Source organism: Drosophila montana, unplaced genomic scaffold (genome assembly GCF_035044405.1).
Source record: "Drosophila montana isolate Dmon_TW-CO22-7 unplaced genomic scaffold, ASM3504440v1 contig_3833_1, whole genome shotgun sequence".
NCBI classification, from domain to species: Eukaryota; Metazoa; Arthropoda; class Insecta; order Diptera; family Drosophilidae; genus Drosophila; species Drosophila montana.
In genome coordinates, this window is record NW_026998704.1 from 286,305 (window position 1) to 309,321 (window position 23,017).

General features: G+C 42.7%; 8 protein-coding genes across 11 annotated transcripts in view; 4 read left to right on the top strand and 4 right to left on the bottom strand.

The window, feature by feature from the left end:
* Nucleotides 1-2,453: 2,453 nt before the first annotated feature.
* wde (windei) lies at nt 2,454-13,167 on the bottom strand. Of its 2 annotated transcripts, none has more exons than XM_064696035.1 (5): nt 13,006-13,167; nt 9,006-9,159; nt 5,801-8,948; nt 5,325-5,740; nt 2,454-3,386 (listed from the first exon to the last, which is right to left on the bottom strand). In XM_064696035.1, exons 2-5 carry the CDS (start codon nt 9,115-9,117, stop codon nt 2,941-2,943), a joined length of 4,122 nt encoding a protein of 1,373 aa, XP_064552105.1. In that variant the 5' UTR covers nt 9,118-9,159; nt 13,006-13,167; the 3' UTR covers nt 2,454-2,940. The 2 variants fall into 2 exon arrangements, with proteins under 2 accessions (XP_064552105.1, XP_064552106.1); XM_064696036.1 differs by lacking the exon at nt 13,006-13,167 and adding an exon at nt 10,199-10,375.
* A 496-nt stretch (nt 13,168-13,663) lies between these two features.
* On the top strand, nt 13,664-14,607 carry LOC135437935 (transmembrane protein 223). Its single transcript, XM_064696040.1, has 2 exons — nt 13,664-14,180; nt 14,237-14,607. The coding sequence occupies exons 1-2, from the start codon at nt 13,778-13,780 to the stop codon at nt 14,527-14,529; spliced, it is 696 nt and encodes a 231-aa protein (XP_064552110.1). The 5' UTR covers nt 13,664-13,777; the 3' UTR covers nt 14,530-14,607.
* On the bottom strand, nt 14,543-14,972 carry Nop10 (Nop10 ribonucleoprotein). The gene is made up of 2 exons (XM_064696041.1): nt 14,814-14,972; nt 14,543-14,755 (listed from the first exon to the last, which is right to left on the bottom strand). The coding sequence occupies exons 1-2, from the start codon at nt 14,865-14,867 to the stop codon at nt 14,615-14,617; spliced, it is 195 nt and encodes a 64-aa protein (XP_064552111.1). The 5' UTR covers nt 14,868-14,972; the 3' UTR covers nt 14,543-14,614.
* A 59-nt stretch (nt 14,973-15,031) lies between these two features.
* mms4 (Methyl methanesulfonate sensitivity 4) lies at nt 15,032-16,342 on the top strand. Its single transcript, XM_064695631.1, has one exon. The coding sequence runs from the start codon at nt 15,097-15,099 to the stop codon at nt 16,024-16,026; it is 930 nt and encodes a 309-aa protein (XP_064551701.1). The 5' UTR covers nt 15,032-15,096; the 3' UTR covers nt 16,027-16,342.
* LOC135437637 (transmembrane protein 170A) lies at nt 16,022-17,651 on the bottom strand. 2 transcript variants are annotated; one of them, XM_064695634.1, is made up of 2 exons: nt 17,308-17,651; nt 16,022-17,181 (listed from the first exon to the last, which is right to left on the bottom strand). In XM_064695634.1, exon 2 carries the CDS (start codon nt 16,886-16,888, stop codon nt 16,496-16,498), a length of 393 nt encoding a protein of 130 aa, XP_064551704.1. In that variant the 5' UTR covers nt 16,889-17,181; nt 17,308-17,651; the 3' UTR covers nt 16,022-16,495. The 2 variants fall into 2 exon arrangements, with proteins under 2 accessions (XP_064551704.1, XP_064551703.1); XM_064695633.1 differs by having other exon boundaries at nt 17,302-17,651.
* Nucleotides 17,652-17,794: 143 nt separating this feature from the next.
* Nucleotides 17,795-19,080, top strand: LOC135437636 (craniofacial development protein 1). Its single transcript, XM_064695632.1, has 2 exons — nt 17,795-18,746; nt 18,811-19,080. Exons 1-2 carry the CDS (start codon nt 17,959-17,961, stop codon nt 18,899-18,901), a joined length of 879 nt encoding a protein of 292 aa, XP_064551702.1. The 5' UTR covers nt 17,795-17,958; the 3' UTR covers nt 18,902-19,080.
* Nucleotides 19,081-19,265: 185 nt separating this feature from the next.
* LOC135437837 (sensory neuron membrane protein 1-like) lies at nt 19,266-21,889 on the bottom strand. The gene is made up of 8 exons (XM_064695913.1): nt 21,788-21,889; nt 21,574-21,731; nt 21,375-21,516; nt 21,039-21,317; nt 20,695-21,004; nt 19,708-19,940; nt 19,464-19,642; nt 19,266-19,398 (listed from the first exon to the last, which is right to left on the bottom strand). The coding sequence occupies exons 1-8, from the start codon at nt 21,887-21,889 to the stop codon at nt 19,266-19,268; spliced, it is 1,536 nt and encodes a 511-aa protein (XP_064551983.1).
* Nucleotides 19,362-23,017, top strand: part of scaf (scarface) — a 91,490-nt gene continuing 87,834 nt past the window's right edge. For both annotated transcript variants that reach the window (XM_064695627.1, XM_064695628.1), the window contains exon 1: nt 19,362-19,942. The gene's annotated coding sequence lies outside the window, so the exon portion shown is untranslated. The remainder of the gene's footprint in view (nt 19,943-23,017) is intronic.

Genomic DNA, 23,017 nt, shown 5'->3' on the forward strand with positions numbered 1-23,017 from the left:
GAAAAAGGTCGCGACGTCGCCTGCAACGCTCATCCAATGTCAAGTGCATGAGAGCATTTGGTGTCGCAGCCATGACGAAAAAACTAGTAAGAGTCGGGAGTGCACGACTAGGTGATACCCTTTATCCAACAACAGAGCCTGTCGAAGCTGTAGCAAAGATATATGCCTGAAAAGCCACTAGACTAGAAGCTTCATATCAAATTTGATGACTCTAGCTCTTAAAACCCAAGAGATTTGATCAGGTAACACAATTTCGATATCGATATTTATCGATAGCTTGAAAACAAGGCGCGTTATCGGTTATCGATTTCAAATTCGTACTGCGCGTGCACTAGGAGGTCCTACGCTTACGTCTCTAGCTCTTATAGATTCTGCGATCAACGTGTACATTCAAACGGATAGACAGGCGGACGGACGGACGGGGACAGACGAACATAGCTAGCTCAACCATCTTTTGATGCTGATCAAAAATATATATATATTATGGGGTCGGAGATATTTTCTTTTCACTGTAACACTTACACAAAAACCTTTATTCATTTATGTAATTTTCTATGGTTTCAGGCTACAACTAGTTTATTGTCGAGTGTAACCGACTGCCGAAAACTCTGTTCACAGTTCATTTAACAGTTTAATGATTTGCACGGAGTCTTCTTAATTACTGACTTGGTGACTCCAAAACTGTTATCACAGAGCAGTTACTTTCAAACTGTAAATTGCGAAAATACCAATTTTGGAAGTTAATGAGACGCCCATTTTTTTCGAATCGTAAACTTAGAGGGAGGCTCTGAAAAGTCTGCCTATAAGAATTGTTGACCCTCGACCAAAAACTATGGCAGATTGATTTTGTTTTACGCGGTTAGCACGCCTACTAGAGGGCACAAGTATATTATTCTTTCAGTTTCAAGTCGAAGAATTTTACCAAACCAAGGCATGAGGCCAATATACCTCTTTAGACAAGGTGAACAGCGTATAAAAGGGCTCTATAGATGGGTTCGGCGAGGGGAGGGATTGCACTTAACATGCAATATTGGCGACGTAGGCCATTAAGCGGGAGAAGGGGAGCAGCGTTTGTTTGGGGCAGCGAGTGACCCCTTAATGGACAGCGCCCAGTCTTACGGAAATGAGCGTATCTATATTTTATGTGTCATCGATTGCACTCTCATATATAGAGATACCCCCTGCCATCCCAACACAAGCCCCAACCACCAACTAATTTAACTGCATTCGGGCTGAAAATCAATTTGTGCATGCAATTTGTGCTAATTTGTTGGCGTACGTCCTTTGACTTTTCTCGAGTGCATACTGTCAGCAAGGATATGGGCATTAAATGCTAATTGAGCATTAGATTGCCATAAGATTTACCTTAAATTATTTGACAGCAATTGTCCAGTCATAACGATAAGTATTAAATTTATAGAGCCATTTTTAAATCATGCGCTATGCAATTTAAGCGAAAGATAACTTTTACTATCTTTGGTTAAAGTCCCATTAAATTTTATTATGTACTCTATTTGATGTCAACTACTACTACGAAATGAAACATTATTAATAAACACAGCATTTAGCATGATTTTCAAAGCTCATTGTAAATTTAACATTCACTTGAATATAATGTTCCACCAAATAAATTGTTCCAATCGTAAATTGTTTAAATTACTTTTGTTGTACTTTTTTGGTTTAAACTGACTGGTAAAATTTACAAAGCACTTTATTTACATTGCATATATTTGCAAAGGGAACATAATTACAGTATTTTCATCTAACAGCCAGCTCATTATTCTATTGAAGAATAATTGCCATATTCACAAAGAATTCGTAAATTTTTTAAAGAGCCTGAATATACAAAATGTATCTAGCTTGTAAATAATAATCAACAAAGCTTCAAAGTTATATTCATCGTAAATTTAACATGCACTTTTACATAATGTTAAAACTAAGACATAATAAACTGTTTATGGAAGCTGATATAGACTGGCAGATTTGCGAAGCACTTTATTTACATTGTAAATATTTGCAGTGATGCCACCTAGCAGATATCTCTTTGTTAACCGATTGAAGAGGAGTTGCCATATTCACAAGGAATTTGTACATTTTTTTGTACATTGTACATTTAACATGCACTTTAACATAATGTTGAACCAAGAAGAATGTAAATTGTTTAAATTGCTTTGGTTGAACAAAGACTAAATTTGGTGTAAGCTGAAATCGACTAGCAAATACGTAAAAAACTATTTACATTTGAAATATATACAGGGTTGCCACCTAGCAGCCACCTCATTGCCGATTGAAGAGATGCCATATTCACAGAGAAAAAGGGAGCCAAAATTCTCTTGAAAATAATAATCAACTGTAAGCTACCCAAACTACCAATCCTATCATAACAGAAAAAATAAATGTGAAACTACAAATTTTTAATTGGATCTGAGTTGAAGCAATCAAAAACAGAATGCTTTTGATGTTTCAGTTTGATATTTATTCATTGTTTACTATTCCTTTAAGCTTAGAACATAAGTCTTAAATTACAAAACGAATCATGTTGTTGCGTTTAATTTCTACGAAGCAGTTGTTTGAGTGAAGTCTGATTAATCCATAAATAAAACACTTCATAAGGTTAAAACTTAGGACTAACTTAGAGTATATAGGGGGGGGAATCAATTTAACAGCTGCGAGTTCTCAGTGTTGCCCATCGTATAGGTATATCTTAAGGAACGAACATAGATGTGAATTTATATATTAGTTGGCTTAGAGTTTGGGGCCACAAACTGTGCTGCTCGGCTGCTTGCCAAAAACTCAAACTCAATACTTAAAATAGGCTGGGGCACAAAATGCGTACATAAATATGTTATAAATACAATTTAAAACTAATTTCAAAGAATTTAAAAAAATTACACGAAAACAAAACACACTCCCAATGGGACGAGGGGGGGACTCGACATATTACCACGTTTTTGGCAAACTGAATACCCCGTAACGTTCATGAGCATCCACGCCACGAACGGCGAAAAAGTAGCGCTGATTCTCTTGGAACTGATTCAGTGTAACCGCCATGGGCAACAGCATGGCCTTCACGTCGCCCACATGACGCCAGGAGTCGGTGCTGGGGTCGCTGCTGGTCTCCTGGTAGGCATAGATCTGATAGGTGACGCATTCCGCGAAACGGGTGCCCGTATCCTCCAGCGTCCATGAGATGACAATGCCCGTATCGTGCAAACTGATGCGTATAACGGGCCGTGATGGTGGCAGCTTCCAGTCCGGATGAAAGGTTTGCGGTGGCGCCAGCGGCAACGGTGCCGGATGCGTATAACGCATACGCGCCCCACTCGGCGGCGTATTCTCTGACCGTATCTGCATGGTTACATTGGATCCAACCGAACTTCGCTGAACTGTTAATGAGATGCCAATTAGTGATTGCTCCGAAATTGTAAGCTACATATATGTGGTTCACACGTGTCCCTGAATCAGGCAATGCATTTGTATCCGCATCCCAGAATGTTCCCAATGTAAATAATTCCTTTTCTATATGAATTGGTCTGACAGTCGTCCTTTTGCAGAGCTCGACAAATGTTGGTTCTCCTTTTATTTACCCAATAACAATTCACGACAATTTTGAGTGCCTAAAAGCTGGATTCTGTCACTAACCACACAACAACAGCTAGAAGAAAAGTTTGTGGCCATTCATATTTTTGATTTCTGGTCCAAAGTCGACTTCGTTTTTGTTCGGGTCCGAGACTCGCTCATTTGCCCAGAGAGCAAGAGAGTAAGCAATCCATAGTATTTGTGTGTTAGAACGGCATCGTTGTTTTTTATTTCGCTCCCACTACATGAAACTGCTTTGGCTTACTCTCAGTGCTCTCAATGTTCTCTCATTATGTCTAGTGATCGTTTTTAATGTATGTGTGTTTTTCTCAAATTTCGGACGAATTTCTTGCATTTCAGCTCGTTATTGTTGGTGAGGGTACCTAAGCGTCGGCATGTGTGAATTGAAACTTTTGGGATTTGCCAAATTTGTACATGGATCGAAGCATTTATGCGTTTGTGTGCCTGTTGGTCTCCTGCTTGCCCGATACAAATTTGACAAGATTTGAAGTTAGGATTTCTGAATTTCGAGCTCTACACACACACACACACACACACACACTTTTGAACTATTCGTGTCAAAACCAATTCAATTTTGTCATCTTTGTGTTCTCTCAAAACTCACTTCACTTAATTTCCATTCAGTCTAGCACACATTGTTTTATAATTATACAATTTCATATATTGTCTAAATACTTTATAGGATTGGAGACGTATCTTTCCATACACACCTTTCCAAAAAACTATATACCGTCTCGAGGGTATACAACAAAATTTTAACACACCTTATGCAGATCACATTATGGTGAATTCAGCTTCATTTCATTATTCCATATTAATATACATATCATTATGTACAAATTTGAGCATGAGTATGTAAATACAGTATAAACTGTAAATTGATAACAGAAGATAGAAGATATACATCCTACAGTTTTTGTTATTTTTCCCCACATGTTTCATAAGCGGACAACTCCCCTCCCCAGGGGGAAAGGAACGGGATCGATCCTTCAAATGTCAATTATGATATGCAAAAACCAAAGCAGTTTTTATAAGTCTATTATGTCAACCAATTGAAGTAAGTTTTCTTAAGGCAGGTGTTAAAAACAGACCAAAACCAAAATAGTCGAATCTAGAGCGAGATCGATCGAACGGAAGTTTCGGTTGGGTCGACCAAATCATTTTTTGGTTTGAAACAGCTCGAGCCGAAAATATTTGAATCTAGACTCGCTCGAACTTGTTTGAGTATCCGAAACGCGCCTCGAGCTGAAAAAATTTGAATCTTGACTCGCTCGAAAGAAAGTTCGAGCGAATCGTCTCTTTTTCTGCGTGTATTTTTACACACATGTATGTTCTCACATCAATAGAACACACATTAGCTCGAGCTCGAGTTTGACTCGAGCAGTTCGAACTTCGCTAGCATGAACATCGGACATGTTGCATCGTTTGTTCGGACACTGCTTGGGTCGATAGTCAAAAATTCGAGTCTGTTGGTTTTTGGTTTGATAGACTGAGTATTCCAATTTGATTCAAGTATTATACCATATTTTGTTTTCTCATTTATCTCACTAATAAATATTTTGGCTAGAATCGCAAAACAGAGAAGAGAGATTTCATATAAGATTGATATATGCTGGGATACTATTACTTTTACAACCATAAATCTGTCTCTATAAAGGATTGCAATATGTTACCTGTTATCGGCACGTGTGAACCGAAGATAGCTCCACTTTTATGTAAATTACCTGGTCCATTGACAATCTGTCTGGCAACGGCATTGGCGCGCGATATATTCATGGGCGAGACGCGCACCACGCTTCCGCCCGTCGAACGCGAATTGGGGCCCATGGGCGGCGTCTGGAGGTTGCGTTTGGCAGCTGCACTTGGCGTTTGCCGCTGGCGTGCACTGGCCTCCATGGCGGCAGCGGCAGCAGCAGCAGCGGCAGCTGCCGCCGCGTCATCCTCATCGGTCAGATCGATGACGGCCTTTTCTTTGGGTCGGGCGGGAGCCAAACTGGGCTGACCAAAGCCGGCGGCACCAGCGCCGCTGTCTGTGGCATTTGACATGGGCACCGAAACGGTGCCGCCGCCAATGGGCATGGGGCGTGGCTTGTTGTTGATGCTGATGGGCTGTTTGCCGGGACTGCGACCGATGCGCACGCTGTAGGGGAAGATTCAACTTTAAGGAGTTGCAATAAGAAATTATACGGGAATAACTCACGGCAAGGGCTGCTGTTGCTGTTGTTGAAGCTGCTGCTGCTGCTGCTGTTGTTGTTGCTGCTGCTGCTGCTGCTGCTGCTGTTGTTGTTGCTGTTGTTTCGGTGTCATGTAGGAGCCGGGGTAATCCTTGCCAATGGGTTTGGCCGTGGTGCCGCGTGCACGCATCGCTGCCGCGACAGCCGCTGCCGTTGCCGCGTTCGTGCCGCCCGTGTGCTTGCTGGCGTACATGGGCCGTGATGTGACATGGGGCAGTGACTGGATGCGCTGCATGCCCTGGTTGGGGGAGATCGCCTGCTGACCGCTGGGCGTGTTGTTGACGGGACGCTGTGGCGTCACCTTCTGCATGCAGCCGCGTCGCACGGGCGGCGTGCCGCTGGTCTGCACAAAGGGTCGGGTAGCAAGTGGCGGCGGAGGCGTCTGCTGTTGCTGATGTTGTTGTTGTTGTTGTTGCTGCTGCTGCTGCTGGTGATGAGGCGGACTGGGACCCTGTCGCGGCGCAATACGTATGGGCGTGCGCATCGGTGAGGTGCTGGCCTTGGGCGGCGTTGGCATTCCTGCCGCTGCTGCTGCCGGCGCCGACATACTGCCCGCAGTATGGACGCTGGTCTGGCTGCGCGCCTCCTCGCTGGGTTTCTTCATCAAGGCCATGCCCACCTGTAGACCGACAGCGCGCGTTATGCGGACCGGCGCTGTAAACTGTGCATTCTTCGTTTCCAGATCCTTGAGCACGCGCTTGTGCACCGTCTCCAGATCGAGAAACTGCTTGGATACCTCGGCTATCTTGCGGCGATAGTTGGCCAGCGTGATCTCGTGATTGTCGATCTGGCGTCGTATCTCCGCAAATTCGCTTTTCACCAGCATGCTCTCGACGACCTTTTGTAGCACCAGCTCCTCCAGATCGTGCCGCGTCATCTTGTCAAAGTTCTTGCGGAATTTCTTAATAAATTCCATGCGCAACGGCCTGATATCGGGCTTGAACTGCGGCTTTGGCTTCAACTCGAGCGGCAGCTCCGTTGGCTCCGCCTTCTCCTCGTCCTTGACTTTGGCTGTCTCCGCAGCAGCAGCAGCTGCTACTGCTTCCGACTCCTGGGTATTGTCATGGGCATCGAGATCGATTTGTAGCGTGCCATCGTTGGAGCTATTGGAATCGGAGTCATCGGTTTTGAGCTTCTTGCTGGGCGTCTCCTCCTTCTCCACGGGACTACTATTGGCTAGCAGGCTGTGACTGCGTTTGGCAACTGCGGCGGGTAGAGCTTCCTCATCGTTGGTGGTGGTGTTGGTGGTGGTGTTGGCTGTGGTGCAGCTGGAACTGCTGCTAGCCTCCGGCTTGTCGTCGGTGCTCAGTCGTATACGCTTGACGGCCGGCAAGCCCGCATCAGGCTCATCCTCAGGCTCGTCGCCCACCATTTCCACATCGCCGTCTTCAGTCTCCGCAACGGGTTCGGCCTCAGCTTCGGCTGCGACCTCGTCTCTGCTCTTCTGCGAGGGCTGCAGCAAATTGCTTGAATTGCTGTCCACATCCTCCCCAGAGCTGACTTTGGGCTTCTCCTGCGTTTTGAGCTTCTCAAACTGATCGCAAGCATTGTCCGAATTGTCAGCTAACAAATCTCTCTCTCCATTCGATTTGGAATCTGTTGTTGCAGTCGGAGCTGTTATTTCAGACTTTTTACTGGGCGCCTCCTCCGGTTTCTTTGCGGGCGGCTGTTCATCTTCGTCCTCGGACACAAGGACTACCTCGTCTGCCTTCTTTTCGGCAGTTGGCATATCCTTGACAGCTTCCGTATTGCTTTCGTCTGCCTCAGGCTCCTTTGCCGATTTCTCAATAGGCTCGAAAAAGATCACTTCGTCATCCGATTCGGCCTCCTTTGTGTCAGCTTCGATCTTCTCTGAAGCTTTGGTCGGCGCCTGCTCTTCACTTTCCTCGTCTGCCTTCTCCAAGTCTTTATCCAAGACTCCATTTGTCTCTACAACTTTGTTGTTTGGCAGAACAGGAACTTCACTTTCTATTTCTTTGTCTGCCTTCTTTGTCTTGGCCTCCTTCGAGTTGACCTCAGACGTATCGGCAGCTTCCATTAATATCTCTTCAATCGTATTGTCTTTGAGCTCTTGCGTAGCTGTCATTTTTGTTTCCATATCTTCTTTATCCTCAGGTTTATCAAACTCCATTCGCTCATCATCTTTTACAGCTGTCTCTGATTTTTCTGCACCCTCCTGCACGGGATCTTCGGAAATATCTTGAGCCAACTCCGTTGTTGCCTCAGCTACCAAACATTCGTCCGATGAGTCTAGATCAATAATTGATAAATCGACTTTTGCCTTATCATTGGCAAGTTCCGCTTTATCATTGCTTTGGTCGGAGGTTATGTCTTCTAGACCATTTTTGCACTCCTTTTGGGCAGTTGGTTCGTCAGGTTTTTTAATTTGCTGATCTGCCAATGCTTCAAACTCATCTGAGCTGGAAATATTTTCCAATGCATCCATGAAGACCTCATCGTTTGAGTTATTGAGGTTCGTCTTTTCATCATCCGCTTTAGACTTATCTGTTTTTGCGATTTCGGTATCCTCTTTAACATTTTCGGCTTCTTTACCAACCACCATATTTTCCTCGGCTAGCACATCCTTTTCTGCTGCTGCTTCATCCTCAGTTGCATCGATATTTTGTTTATTTTCGCTATTCTCCAAATCCTCTTCGTCTTCTTGAATTTTCTCATCGGCCTCGACAAGATCGGCGCCCTCAAGTTTCTCCACGCTGTTATCGTTCTCCTCTTCCTTTTGCTCTACTCCGGCGCCGATCTCCTTGGCGGCAGCTTCATCGATCACAATGTTGCTTTTCGCATTGTTATCGATATCGGTTGGGAGCAACTCACTGTCAGCTTCCACAGCTGCACTCTCCTCTACGGCTTCCTCATCGACAGACTCCTTGGGATCACAGTCAACGATCGAGCTAATTTTATCCAAAAGAGCATCCAAATCGGTGCCAGCATTGCGTTCGCAAGGCAGCGCTCCGCTGGCAATTTGATCGATGCTTTTGCCGATAGTATCGATAGACGGCGTTGCCTCAATATCGGGTTCCAGGACGTCTGCTTCCAATCCATTGTGTATTTCCTCATCGATGGTGGATTTGCAGCTTTCCACCGCTTTTTTAATATCTGTAAACAATTTATCTCATTTAAATGCGAATTTATCGATTAAAGTGTTGTACCTACCAGGGGTGGTTAGCTTATCGACTTCATGGTCGAGCTCCTCTGCAATGCTTCTTATTATTTCATCTTCAGTAGCCAACTCCTTTAGTTCCACGTTTTGTGTTACTTCCATCATATTCGCGCGTTAATATTTTGCCTTTAGTTGGAACACATTGAACTGAGATGAAATGAAAAAAATAAGGTGTTTTGTCATTTCATTGGTTTCATTGACGATCCGGCAACACTGAAAGCGACAGTGTGGCAGCCCTGCGCAGAGGCTATCACATCATATGACCTAGCCCCTACCCCCCACACCCAAGATGTTTTATACATCAAATGTAAAGTTTGTTTTACAATACCTAAAACAATTAATTCGTCAATTCCCTCTTTAAGAATTGATGCAGACGAAAAAGCTTTTGCCGAAAGCTTACCGAAAGCTTTTACTGTAACTTCTGTCAGCGATGAAAATAAAAAAGAGCGTTGGTTAAAAAAAAAAACTGAAATTTACAATGAACCAAGTCCGGATTTCACTTTCAGACCCTGCTTGAAAATCGTATTACCCAACAAACCACAAGCCCACTAATAACAATTGACCTTGTAAAATGAAAGAGTTCGATTAAATTTAACTAGCATTTAAAGTTTTGGTAAAGCCTTGAAATATGTTATTTCAAAATTCTATCAATCAAATATTTATGGTATATATATATATATATATATATATACGTAAGCGCCAACTGATTTTCGTCTGGTGCCTTACGCTATTTCGGTTTCGGTATGTATCTATAAATCTACATGCCTAACCGGTGTGCTTGTCGCTCGGTCGGTCGGTCGGGCGGGCGGTCGGTTGTTCGGTCGTATGTTGCCGAACGCAACAACAACAACAACAACAGCAGCAACAGCGACTACAACAACAGCAGCAACAGCGAGAGCCGCCGCAGCGCAAGATGACTGCAGCCGAAACACAAATACAAAGCGAACAAGCAAGAGAAATAAGCGTGCATAAAGCAGGAACATGTGATAAATATTTGGAGCCAGCGTAGAAGGAAAACAAGATATGTTGTATGGAGCGTACGGACTGAAGCGATATACATATATTCGATATACGTTATATGTATATATTTTAGCTTCTGCCGTTACAATGTGGGGTGTTAACAAATTTGAGGTTAAATTGAAGCAATTTTATATAATTTTTAATATTAGGACAAAATCCAACTTACGATAAGCTCAAGCAGTATGGATGCGCCTCGTTTCGATGAGTGTCAAGCAATTTGCAGCAATTTACACTAGACTCTAAAGAAATCAAATTATTTGTAACTAGATTTCTGTGCGAGTTCAAGGCAACACTAAACACAGTGGCCGAAGTGAACGCGAACGCGAACGCAAAAACCAGCTGACGGCGAGACGACGACATTAAAAAAAGAGCACAATAGCGCTGCGGAGAGAGAGCGAGTGAGAGAGAGAGAGAGAGGGAGACAAGGTGGGAGAGCGCGCGAGAGGGCATGGCAGGGGGCAGCGACCTAACTGCTTGGTAAGGGCGTGTCAGATAGGATTTGATAACGTTCTATATATATTTTCCAAAATTTTTAATCAATTTCACTTTCCACATCTTAAATGTGCGTGAAATTCTACAGTGCGTGCGACCCCTAGCCAAATGCGCTGTGACGTCATCATGTCTGGCAAATAAATGTAAACGATTTTGCACACCATCATGCTAGATATTCGGGTACTTCTGAAATAGGTCAACTTTTCAGGTAATTTGTCAGCGGAGTTATATGCGAATCGGATTACCAACAACAATTTTGAAACGAGTGGGCAGCACTGCCGCTTGAAGAACTAATACCTCGGGGCGGGGGGTTCGGTTGCAGGGGGTTGAACCACATTACAATTGCTGCTGCAGGGGATCTTCGTCTATGATATGGTTTTCCACAGAGTTCCGATAACAATAACAACAACATAATAAAAGAAAAACGCAAAACAAAGTAAAAGTAAAGTTGCCATAAATTGCCATTTTATAAACGAGCAACGCTGCTTGCTGTGGGAGCGGGAGGTACGATGCGAGTGAGCTGAGTGCGGGAGCGAGACAACTCTATGTGAAACATTTTATCTGCCAATGGGTGAGGGGGAGCGGATGGGGGCGACGGGGGATAAATTAAATTAAATTATTATTTTCTATAGAAAATAACGACAAAATCTGAAAAAATGTTATTTGAAAATGAAAACATGTAAAACGGCAAACAAAATCAAATCAAGAGCACACGTTTAACGAAAGAGTTTAAGCAGCGGGGGGAGGGGGGAGAGGGAGTTAAACAGCAATAATGTGGCAATTTGTGCGCTAGTCTAAGATCCGCAGTTTTGGGACTTGCGAAGATGCAGTTTTCCATGCGTTTGCCTAGGACTTTTGGCAGGATACCGGTTTAGTACTAGGTCGTAGGCTTTTAAGACCAAAGAGAGGGAGAGTGAGAGCGTAAGAGCTTGAACAGGAAGAGCGAGAGAGAGAGGGAGAGAGAGCTGATGACAGAGAGAGAGGGAAAGAAAGAGAGGGAGCTGTACTAGACGTTTATACGAGGTAAAAATATGTATATATGTATGTATGTAATCTATATGTAGAAAATAAGAAAAAGAAAAAAGTTTGCCATAGCGTCAAACAACGAACAGCCGAACGACAAAAACAGTTTGTTCGTGCCCTCGTACAACAACGAGGCGTACCGAAGACACAGCAGCACAGTGAGAAGCAGCAACTAAAACGGACGCAATACAAAAATTGAGGCGTCGGCAGCCATATTTGCCGTCCAAAGTTTGTACTATGTATTGGGAAAAAAAACAGGTCTTATGTTTCGAAATGTCAAGATATAGAATCGGTCGGGAACATGATTTGACTCAGATACTATCATTATGTTTGGGTTGTACCTCAGTGTCGCCCTGCCTCCCTACCTATACCCTACTTTAGTTTTATTGCTCTCATCTTGTTTGTATGCGCTTTACATATATGTAGACAAAAATTAATTAAATAAAACAAAGCTACCTGATTAATTGTCTCTGCATAGGCACCTTTACATATGTTTATGTCTTTTTCATAGTAACATAACTATGATTGGACTTGTTTTGGGAGCTATGTATGTCTATTATAGCTGTTTCGCTCTCGCATGCAAGCACACACACACACACACTCGCGCACACATGCATACCTGAGTTCGCTTAAGTAGAACTATGCGTGTGTGTGTGTATGTGTGCTCGTGTATGTATAACAAGGTTTGTATGTGTATAATATTTTGCAGCGCATTCACATTCTTTTTAGGTTACGTATCGATTTTGATGCAAAGTGAGGTTAGTTTGAAAAACATCTAAGTTCCGGAGAATGTTACAGATCCATGGGTCTTAAACAGAATTTGGATAACAATATTATAGAAATATCATTTGATCCTAGACATCGGCGCTTAAGTTATCACGTGCAGGTAACTGCAAGCGCAAGAGTAACAGCAAACGGGGCAACAATTTAATTTTATGATTGTACAATTTAATGTTTTTAGGGCTGCCAAGTGCTAGCACAGCACTATTTTGAAATAAAGGTAGTTTTTATTATCTATGCGCATATGTATGGGCGTTTTTGTATAAATGTACATGTAATTATGGTGCACATGGTATATAATAGGGTTGCCATCACCACAAATTGTCACACATATGCACAGCCTATGCTTAAGGTCCAAGGACAAACATACACATGTACATTACAAATGCCGCTTTCAATGTTTACATTTTAAGATAAATGAAGACAAAGTTGAGGCATTTATAGTTTTACCGGCTGCGGTGCAGCCACCTGACAACCCTAAAAACGCAAACAAATGCTAAAAAGTGTCTTTTTACATATTCGAAATCAAAAACTTATGTGAATACGTTGGAAAACCCCTCAACCCATGCATATATACACGGAATGGTCATATTAAAAGCTTTTAAACAAAAATAATAACAATAATAGTATGTGAAGTTAAGATCTGGCAACAATCTTTAATACTTAACATTAACTTACCTGTGTGTATATGTATGTTGAAAGTTGTTCTTGTTTTAAGCATATAGATTATAACGTTACGTTTGTCAAATGTCCTACGTAGTTAGGATTTCAATAATTTAAACGGTTTTTTTTTGCGTTTTGTTTACACCGTACAGAGAACCACCGCCCTGAACAACTGGAATACCAAACACAGACTAAATCTGAGCAGACAACAACAATTGTGAGGAGCTGCGAACCAGTTGTGATGCGGCTAGTTCCTGAACGCTTAAACTAGCTCACAGGCAGGGCGAAAAATGAACTATAAACAACTTAGCACGAACAACATCTGTTGGCTGTAGGCATGGACAATAGAAAGTGGAGTTTAAATAATATATTGAATAATGAATAAATTTTAATTATTGGCATATAGTTAAGCTTGTAACTGGCTAATAAATATTTATTAGTCGGTTTTAAGGCATTAAGTAACAAATACATTTTAGTTTTATGGGCCAATACTCATTGATATTCGTTCAAATTATTAAAGAAGCGAACAAATAATTATTTGTAAATTAGTTTTGCAGGTAATTAAGGCTTACCGCTCCCGATATGGTATCAATTGCATTCCGAACTGCAGTTAGGAGTTCCACAACACTGACTCTTGGTACTTAACAGCCCTGGAAAAGAGTGTGCCAAAACCAGTTCGCAGGCGAACGAACGAACGATCAAAAATGAAACAAAACAAAAACATCTGTGCGGCTTGTAGGTTAGTTTGGTTTTATAATAAATGCCATAAACTAAGTTATCAGTTAAAATGAGCAATTTGGTTAATTTTGCGCTCAGACACGGCGCCAATTTCCTGAAAAGACACACTTTGCAAAGCCTACGCTGCGCTCTGACACCGAAAGCCAGCAAAGTGCCGGCTGCTATTGCGCCCATCAGATCCAATTCGACACGAGCTGCCTTTGATGTGAGCACAAATGTGCCAAAAGATATTGTGCTATTTAAGTATGAAAATCCACGGTTCTATCAAATGCTCAACTTTTTCGGCGTGTGTCAGTTTGTGTTCTGGACATATCTGTCGCATTTCGCCTTTACGACGCTCAAAGATGCGCCAGTTGTCGAAAAGCCTGGCGAGGAGCTGAAATGGTTTCAGCGCATAAATCTGGGCGAGAACAAGTACAAGAATGGAATAACAACATGCAGCTTTCTGATTGGTGAGTCGACACAAATGTAAATGCTGCACAGTACTGAGGATTATATTAATCTCTAGGCTATGGCATTTTGTTTGCTGTTTGGATGTTTACGCTGCGCTCTGTGCGGTTTCTCATTTTGCGCAAGGGCGGCCAGAGCGTGTCCTTTGTGACCTACGGTCCATTCAATCGCAATCGTATCATGACTGTGCCGCTGAAATGCATTTCGGCACAGGAGTCTCGTGAAATGGCGCGCGTGCAGCTGCCCATTAAAGTGAAGGACAAGACGCTTTACTATGTGCTGGATATGCGCGGCGAGTTCCGTAATCCCCAATTGTTCGACTATACTGCAGGCCTAAAGCGACGCATTTGAAGTGTTTTCAAAGTTTTGTTTTTTTACGGTTTACTTATTATTTGTAAATATAAACATGTAAGCTAATTTAAACTTAAACTCTGGCTTAGTAGATGGGCTCCGGCTTTTGTGTGAGCAGCAGACCAAAGCGCTTCTTGATGGTAAGGCGCTGGCGTGAATACTTGTCCTCGGGCGAGAAACGCGCTGGATGTGCGGACAAGGTCGGACGGCCGTCCTCCGTGCGTTTCTGCAAGAAAGCGCAAACAGATGAGCTGCATTCTTTATTTACACATGCTATAACTAACCTTCAACGTGTAAACACGCTCGCCGTTTTCGTTAATTGTGTACATAAGATACATTTTGAATTAAATTTATGAAATGTGCGTTTTTCACAATAAATACAAACACGTGTGGCTTGAAGTGCTGCGCAACGATAAGAGCTGAGAGCTGTGCCTATCGCATTGGTCAAACATAACTATCGATAAGTAAATATACACTGCCTAATTGCGTTATGCAGCACTATTAAAATTGTTTTTATGCTAGTTGGCGCCCAATTTTGTTAAGATTTGCATTTATAACATTGTTAAAATGTCAAACAAAGCGGACAAGCTGCTTAAACAGGCCATTAAGGAGCAGCAGAAACGCATGAAGCCCGGCGAATGCCAGAAATATGTGCGCTTGGTGCTGGACGCGGGCCTGTTGCGCATTGCATGGGGTCAGGAGCTAATTGGGAAGTTAAACAATACGGATTTGAAGTACGAAATACGCACTTTGCCCGCCCGCAATAGCATTATTTGGGAGCGAAATGTAGGTCAGCAGACGCTTGCGGCGGGTGCCGAACTGGACGATGCCTGGCACATGGAGCAACAAGTTTTGGTGATCTTCACCGAAACGGACTTTCAACGGGCTCTGAAGGAACAGAATCTGGCCTGCATAGGCGCCAAGTTACACGATGCATTTCCCGCACCCAATTGCCAGTTCACGGTGGTTGTGCCACGTCTTCGCCAGAGCAAACACAGCGCTGTCAGCAGCGAGGCGGACGCGCTGATTGAGCTGCAACTGCTGCAGCAGCTGCACGTGGAGCAACTGGCTCAGCCCCAATGCCAGGAGTTGCTGGCACTGCTGCAACGCTACACAAAAGCCATAGCGGAGAAGCCCTACAAGCAGCAGCGTCAGGCCATTCTGGGCAGCTTCAAAAAGTACCTGGCGAACGACAACAAACAGTGCGTTCGCGTGGAACAGGGCAACGGCTATGGACGCCTCTGGCAGCAGCACCTAAACAGACTGCCACTGGTCACGCTGGAGGTGGCGGAAGCCATCATATCACAATATCCCTGCCCGAAGCGCATGTTGGAGCACTTTGAGAATGATCCGCAAGCGGTGCAAACGCTGGCGGATGTCAAGATCAAGCGCAGCAATGGGCCACAGCCGCTGCAGTCGGAAAGGCGCATTGGCAATGTCCTGAGCAATAAATTATATACACTTTACAATGCTAGAGATCCGAACACATTGATTTAGGTATAGATTTAGGCCGTTTATTCAGCTGCTCATAATTTACAATCGATCGTTTAAGTGCTTAAATAATATTTATATATGTACAGTTTTCTATTTCGTTAGATAGTTTATATTAAAAATCACAATATTTTTATACGCGTGTCTCTTAAAAATGTACATAATTGTTTAATTAGTTTAAGTTCTAGTTTTGAAATGACTATACACCTGAACAATTTGTTGATAGATATTTCGATTTGGCGCGTAGAAAATACTATTTAAAATTACGGATTTTCGATTTACAAATTAATAAAAATTCTATACGATATTAATTCAAATATAACTAGATATATTAGGTTGACCTTTCATTAGGTAACTTTCAACTTGAACATATACCTATCATATGTAAATGAGAGCTACGTAATTTGAAACTGGATTTTGACATAAATAAAGAGATGTTTGGGTGCCAATGTGAAAGTCAGTTCGTCGCATCATTCTACAGCGTGGCCAGAATGCGAAAGAAGCCCAAACAGGCCGAGAAGATGGTCTGTCCGACGCCCCAGAAGAGAGCATAGATCGGCGACATGGGCAGGCTGGAAGCGCGATGGACAAATGCGATTACAGCGCTGCTAATGATGCCGCTGCTCGCGGGCGATACGAATCCCATCACCAGTATCAGTATGGAAAAGAAGCGTCCAAACTTGTGCCGACGCAGCGTCACAAATGCCACCAGAGCGGCGCAGGTGTGTATAAATATCGATGAGAAGAAGGCCCACAGAAAGACATGGTACCACATCTCGCGGAACGTGTTGAGCCGCGCCTGGGAGCGTAGCCCAACCACATCGACAATGGCGTCCAGCTCATCGGTATCGATGGGTTCGGAGTACATGGCCAGCAGGATGGGCAAGCAGTGAGTGTAAATGTATCTATAGTCCTGAATTCGCTGAATTTTGGCTACAATTATTGGAAGTACCCAGTGATTGTTGTAGTTGCTATTAAATACGTTTCGCTACGTTTCTAATTATTGCTTTTCCGTTGCGCCGACGTCTCGTTTTGGTCATTTGTTTTTTGTTGTTTCTGTTTTTTAGCTATGGTTCGCGTCGGTCTGATTAATGTGCAGCTGGAAAGTGTAAATAAAGCACTGTGCATTGTTGTTAATTGTGTTGGGCATTGTCAAGGAACCTGCAATTGATAAAAGAAATGAAGCACGTTTCAGTTTTGTTGACCTTTTGGCCTTTTGCATGCTACTCACACAAACACACACACACACACGCACGTACGTACGTACGCTCATAGACATACACTAACTTAGTTTGATCCTTGCATGCGATCCGCACCCGTTCCAGTCGCTCTTATAAGTTTAGTATGTTGTTTTGCCCTTGTGCGCTAAACAAATATTTTGCTTTGTTTTCTTTTGGAGCACGCAAAACTGGAATCGATTAAAAAGGCCACACCAAAAAAGCACTTGCAGCGGCAGTGATTCACCAACTCCTAGCTAAGGTTTTTTGATTAACTATTTAAAGCACATCGCGTTATTTAGTGAATTGTGTTGTTATGCACAATTGATATACACTTAATTAAATACTAAAGTATTTTAATTATTGTTATTTTTTCTTCGACTGCGTTCTATTATTTTACATAGCAACGGAGATGGAACGCTTTGGTAAATGAACCAGCTTGATAAGCTGTCAACTCAGCTGTTTTATGCACATATCGATACGCTTATATCGCACGTCTAGCTCAGCTGTTGCTTATATCGATTTGCGTACATCGTGGGTATGGCACATCACTAGTTGGAATGCTGTCGGGCAGCTGTTTTTCGCGTTGCGTGTTTGTGTGCTTTGTGCTTGTGTGCATGTCTCCATACTAATTCTTTGCGGCCGGAAAAATCTTAAAACTCGCTGTGAAATAAAAAAATAAAATTGTGTTTAATCTAATAAAAAGTAGCTGAAACTTAATATGAATAAGGAGCAAGACTATGCCTCGGATAGCGATGAAAGCGACGAGGATTTTTGCCTAGAAAATGAAGCTGATGCGGATTCCGGTGAGGAGGAGGAAGACGACAGCGAAAGCGAATTCGACGACGAAAACGACGCCGAATCAAGCGAAAAACCAAGCAAAGCTGCAAAAGGCAAAAAGAAAGACAAAGTAAAGCAAAAGTTAATAGAGACCGACAGCGGTGCAGGAGCTACACGTAGCACGCGTCAAACGGAAGCCAAACAAAATGGACGCGAAGTTGCGGAAAAGGACGAATTGGAATCAGACGAGGAAGCCGACAAATCGCGCTCCGATGCGCTCTGGGCCGACTTTCTGGGCGATGTCGGTGCCAGCAGCAAACCCGCCACAAAGCCCAAAGAGACACCGTCGCCCGCCAAGCCGACAGATAGCGGTAAACGCACAGCGCCGGCCGCCAAGCAAGTAACGGAAGTTCTTGACTTTGCCGGCGAAAAGGTGACTGTGACCAAAACCATCACTAGTTCCAGTTCCAGTTCCAGTGCTAAGGAGAACCAAGAGCAGCCGGCATCGGTAAGCCCTAAATCTCCAGCGCCCCGCGCCTTTGGCGCTGCCAAGCGTCCAGCCAATGGTGGCGGCGGGGGTGGCGGCGGCGGCTTGGGCTCTTTGCTCAATCAGCTGGGCAAGAAGAAGAAAATGTCAGTGTTGGAAAAGTCACAGCTAGATTGGAAGTCCTTTAAATGTGACGAGGGCATCGATGAAGATCTGCGTACACACAACAAAGGCAAGGATGGGTGAGTTCATTTTGTCGACTTTACCATGGTAAATCCTTGAATAATTTATCTTCCTCTGTTACAGTTACTTGGAACGCCAGGACTTTTTGCAGCGCACCGATGTGCGGCAATTTGAGATCGAGAAAAGCTTGCGTCAGACGCGGCGTACAAACTAAAACACGCCGCAACCTCATTCTGCAAGTTTTCCACTTTCCAACACACATTCACACTTGCTGTCCACACATTCGTACACGTCTTTTATTTAGGATAGTGCGTATGCCTAACAATAAGTTATATAAATACATATATATCTATATCCGTATCGCTGTTCCAAGCACTATCGAATCGTATAATACATTCAACTGAACTATTTTAAAATGTGGACGCTATAGACATCGAAGATAAAACTACAAATGTACATATATTATATTTATGACTCGTAATGTAAGGAGAGATCAGGAGCTGTGTAGCTATAATTCCCAAATGGTTTAAACGCACGCGCTGCAATGTAGCTGGATAAGGATATAATTATATTGATATTCATTCCTCTTCAACGACGCCCACGCGCTTCGCATCGCTGCGAGTTAAATGCAAAAACAGTGCTCCGAGTATACAACCGAAGCTTCCCAGTCCAATGGACAGCCATCTAAACCAATTATTGGCATTTAATACGCTGAACATAAAAGAAAATGGGCTAAGCATTAAAATTGCAACTTCCAAACGTCTTCAAAAACTTACGCAAATATCTTTTTGTGCAGCAGCTGTGTGATTGTTTCGTCCAGCTGCAGCGACTCCTCAATCCAAAAGAGCGGCATAGCCAAAGGGCGCAGCTGCGACATCAATGGCACATCCTTCACAGGCGCCACTTTCAAGCTGAACTGCAGGCGATTATGCACGGAGAGCACTGTGCCGGAAAACTGTAGAAATCAATGGATATTACTTTGACATTTAATTACTAAAGTTAAGCCAAGCTTATTGTAACCTGCTCGAAGATCAATATGCTGGCATGTTTAGCAGCTGTTGGCTGCAGTCCTTCAACTTCAGCCAATAACTTTTGGTCCGCTTGGTAAAAGTACGGCAAGGAGGCCATTAAGGGTGTACCGCTGCAGCGTACCAGATCCATGGTGCCATCAGCCGGACAATCGCCGGGAAAGTCCGTGCAGTAGCAGTGCAAATCCGGTTCCGTCTGGAAAAATATTTGTATATATGCTGTTACTGTAAGTTTTTAAATCTATTTTCATTTGGGGTTTTTATTGAGTTTGTTTTTATCATAACAATATCCTGTTTTAGACCTGTGTTAGGCTTTCTTTTATGTCTGTGAGTTTTTATGTTTCGCATATATTTCCTATCGGGAGTTTTTTTTTAGATTTTTAAAGAAGTTATCATTTCTTATGAAGGTTGAACTTGATTTTGAAGTGTTTTTTTTATTTTTTTTCTCACTTAAATCAATATGATCAACAAATATTTGTCTTTTTGATTAATCGGAAGTTTTGTAGTTGTTTTTGGTCGCTTTTTGTTAAATTTCATATGCAATTTTTTTCTTTTATTGTTTATTAGTTAATTAATATTGATTTTGGAAGTGTTTTTTTTATTTCAACTTAAACACAGTCTCTGGAGTTGTTTAGAATCTTCTCGTTACACTTTCTAGCTTAATGCAATTATTTTTGAATGTCATTATCGTAACGGAGGTTTTGCTATAATTCATTTACTTATTTATTTTTGTTGATCATTTTTTTGTGGAACTTTTGGGAATTTTATAATTATTAATTGTTATATTTTCGGAGTTATTTTGGATGGCTTTTTTGTTTGCGAGTTTAATTCAATTTGTTTTTGAACCTAATTTCTTCTTTGTTTGCTTGTTATTTGCTATATTAAGAATCTTATAATTTGCACTTTAGGGATTTGGTTTTAAGAATTTTTGGATTTGTTATAATTGTATTATTTAATTTAAAAGTCGTTGTTGCAAGACCTACGCGTGCGGAGCCAAAGTTGAGCTCATAGCGCTGAGCGGGCAGTTTGTTGTATTTTGTCCTGCCGATCCACTTGGGGGTCAGGGAGCGGCACAACTGCGGCGAGTAGCTCCACAGACCCTGCTCGGGTCGCATAAGAGGCGCAAAGATGGTACCATCTGTGCCGCGCAAGCGATTGCAGCTGGTATTGTTCAGCTCCGACCAGATCTGCAGCTGCTTCGCCTCATTGAAGGCGAGCACACGTCCCACGGACGACTTCTTCGATCTGCTGCGTGAGACCTTGAAGCGTCCGGCATTTGTGTGATTGCCCTGTAAAGAAATTAAGTAAATTATAAAAGTAAACTCTGGCCACGCCCAGTTGACTTGCCGCGCCCATCAGGGAGAACTTGTAGTGGGTGGCATTCACTGGCAGCGCGCCCGGCACTGCGCCCGCTTGGAACTGCTGGCAAATGGCCAGTGCAGCCGCATGCTCCTGGTCGCAGTTGACATCGATGCCATCGTAGAAAAGATCCTTGAACTTGGCTGTAATAAAGGCGCTTTGCGGCTTGAAAATTATGTCCAGGCCCAAGGCCACAGCTGCCTGCGTCTCGGCTGGCTGGCCCAAGGTCGCAATGGCCATGAACTATGTGGAACCTTTTGTAGATCTCGTAAACTAAAGCATCTGCTTTTTCTGGCTCACCTGCAGCAGGGGATGCGGCATAGTTATGAGCTCCTCGCCGCTTAGACCCAAATCGGCGCGCGTTTGAAATGTGTTGCGCATTTTAAAGCTAATCGCATTCTCCGATTCTATATCAATTAGCTCATACTTGTCCTTCCACTCGCTGAAATAAATTGATATTTTATGTGGGTTGTCCATTTGGAGTCTGGGTCTGGCTCACTCGTATACAAATGGGCCCACTTCCTGTAGCTTCGGCTTGCCGCCCATTTCTATATCCTGCGCATTGGTTACGTTGAATACGTAGATCTTGAATGTTAGAGGAAATGGCATTTTCTCCCATAGCTGACGCGTTTCACTGCCAGGCTTTAGGTTAACACTCTGTCGAAATTGTCCTGTAATCTGTATATGCTTACGTACCCTTTATGTCTACTCACCCTCTTAACCAGCTCCTTGAACAACATGGGAAACGCCAGAAATCCAATGAGTGCGCCCAGGAGCAGCACCACAAAGGACACAATTATTACCTTAAGATACATTTGTCAGCTCAACGTTTCGACGACGTTTGAGCAACTTGTTCCCGAACTGGCCTCATTTAAAACGTTACGTGTCGCATAAGTTGGGCATTTTTAATGAGACTTTTATAAAATTTTAATCAAGCCACACGAAAAGGCAGAAACTGGGAACAGGCACAGGTCCCTCCAAATTTATTATGCACGCTAATTTGACACTGATTTTTTATAAAAAGTAAACAAGCTGCGTCTAATTAACAGTTGACCCAGTTTATTTTCGGCTATTTTTTTCCAGAAGCCTTTATTAAGTAATCTATTAATTGCATTCCCCAAGATTTTAGGCTATATTTATCATAAAATATGCATTAGCTGTGACTCGATGCAACAGGTGTGAAAACTTGATTCAGGTAGTCTGGACAACAACCGGCTAAGTAGCTGATGGCTTGTGTCTCGGCTACCTTACAGTGGTGGCAAAATTAGTCGTTACAAAGGAAAGTTAGCAATTTACACCACAAATTGACTATTTTATTAAAAAAAAAAAAAAAACATAAATTGTACCTGAATTAAAGCAAATCGTAACTAAAACTTTTCGCAATTTTGCAAATAGAGTTTTTGGCTTACACATTTACCAAATTCGTAGCTTTGTTAAATTAAATTAAATTAGACAATAAGCACGTTCCTGAACGGGCTTGTGTTCGTAGCATATTTTCTTGGTTTATAAATAGACGTCTACCCAAGTCTTAGTTCGTTAAATTAAAGCTCCGGCGCTCACAATATTAACAATAATATCAAATGAAATATTACATATTGCTTTTCTATATACACCTCCCTATAAAGTACCAAAATCTAAATGCGCAACTGGCATTTATGAAAAGCGCAGAGAAAGGCGAAATTAAAAGGCGATTAAGTATGAGAGAGCATGTAAGTGTAGAGCAGCAACTAGTGAGGGATAAAAATAGAGGGAGTAAAAGAAAGAGAAGGTGTGTGATAGAGCGTCAAAGATAAGGAAAGTAGGAAAGTAAGAGAAAGATATAGACAGTAAGATGAATAAAGGGAGAATGACTTATGCAGAGAGAAAGGTGAGAATAACTTTAAGCTCTGCCAGCTATGACTGCAACACAGTTTGCTTTATTAGTTGCCTTTAAGATTATGAAA

What these genes read in the sequence shown, in the direction of transcription:
- wde (XM_064696035.1), bottom strand. Translation starts at nt 9,117, where the DNA reads ATGATGGAAGTAACACAAAACGTGGAACTAAAGGAGTTGGCTACTGAA. An exon ending in CGATAAGCTAACCACCCCTG is followed by an intron (nt 8,949 to 9,005) that starts GTAGGTACAACA and finishes AATTGTTTACAG; the next exon opens with ATATTAAAAAAGCGGTGGAA. An exon ending in CAGCAACAGCAGCCCTTGCC is followed by an intron (nt 5,741 to 5,800) that starts GTGAGTTATTCC and finishes CTTCCCCTACAG; the next exon opens with CGTGCGCATCGGTCGCAGTC.
- LOC135437935 (XM_064696040.1), top strand. Translation starts at nt 13,778, where the DNA reads ATGAGCAATTTGGTTAATTTTGCGCTCAGACACGGCGCCAATTTCCTG. An exon ending in AACATGCAGCTTTCTGATTG is followed by an intron (nt 14,181 to 14,236) that starts GTGAGTCGACAC and finishes ATTAATCTCTAG; the next exon opens with GCTATGGCATTTTGTTTGCT.
- Nop10 (XM_064696041.1), bottom strand. Translation starts at nt 14,867, where the DNA reads ATGTATCTTATGTACACAATTAACGAAAACGGCGAGCGTGTTTACACG. An exon ending in AGCGTGTTTACACGTTGAAG is followed by an intron (nt 14,756 to 14,813) that starts GTTAGTTATAGC and finishes GCTTTCTTGCAG; the next exon opens with AAACGCACGGAGGACGGCCG.
- mms4 (XM_064695631.1), top strand. Translation starts at nt 15,097, where the DNA reads ATGTCAAACAAAGCGGACAAGCTGCTTAAACAGGCCATTAAGGAGCAG.
- LOC135437637 (XM_064695634.1), bottom strand. Translation starts at nt 16,888, where the DNA reads ATGTACTCCGAACCCATCGATACCGATGAGCTGGACGCCATTGTCGAT.
- LOC135437636 (XM_064695632.1), top strand. Translation starts at nt 17,959, where the DNA reads ATGAATAAGGAGCAAGACTATGCCTCGGATAGCGATGAAAGCGACGAG. An exon ending in CACAACAAAGGCAAGGATGG is followed by an intron (nt 18,747 to 18,810) that starts GTGAGTTCATTT and finishes CCTCTGTTACAG; the next exon opens with TTACTTGGAACGCCAGGACT.
- LOC135437837 (XM_064695913.1), bottom strand. Translation starts at nt 21,889, where the DNA reads ATGTATCTTAAGGTAATAATTGTGTCCTTTGTGGTGCTGCTCCTGGGC. An exon ending in GTGGGCCCATTTGTATACGA is followed by an intron (nt 21,517 to 21,573) that starts GTGAGCCAGACC and finishes AATTTATTTCAG; the next exon opens with CGAGTGGAAGGACAAGTATG. An exon ending in CTGCACAAAAAGATATTTGC is followed by an intron (nt 19,399 to 19,463) that starts GTAAGTTTTTGA and finishes TTTTATGTTCAG; the next exon opens with CGTATTAAATGCCAATAATT.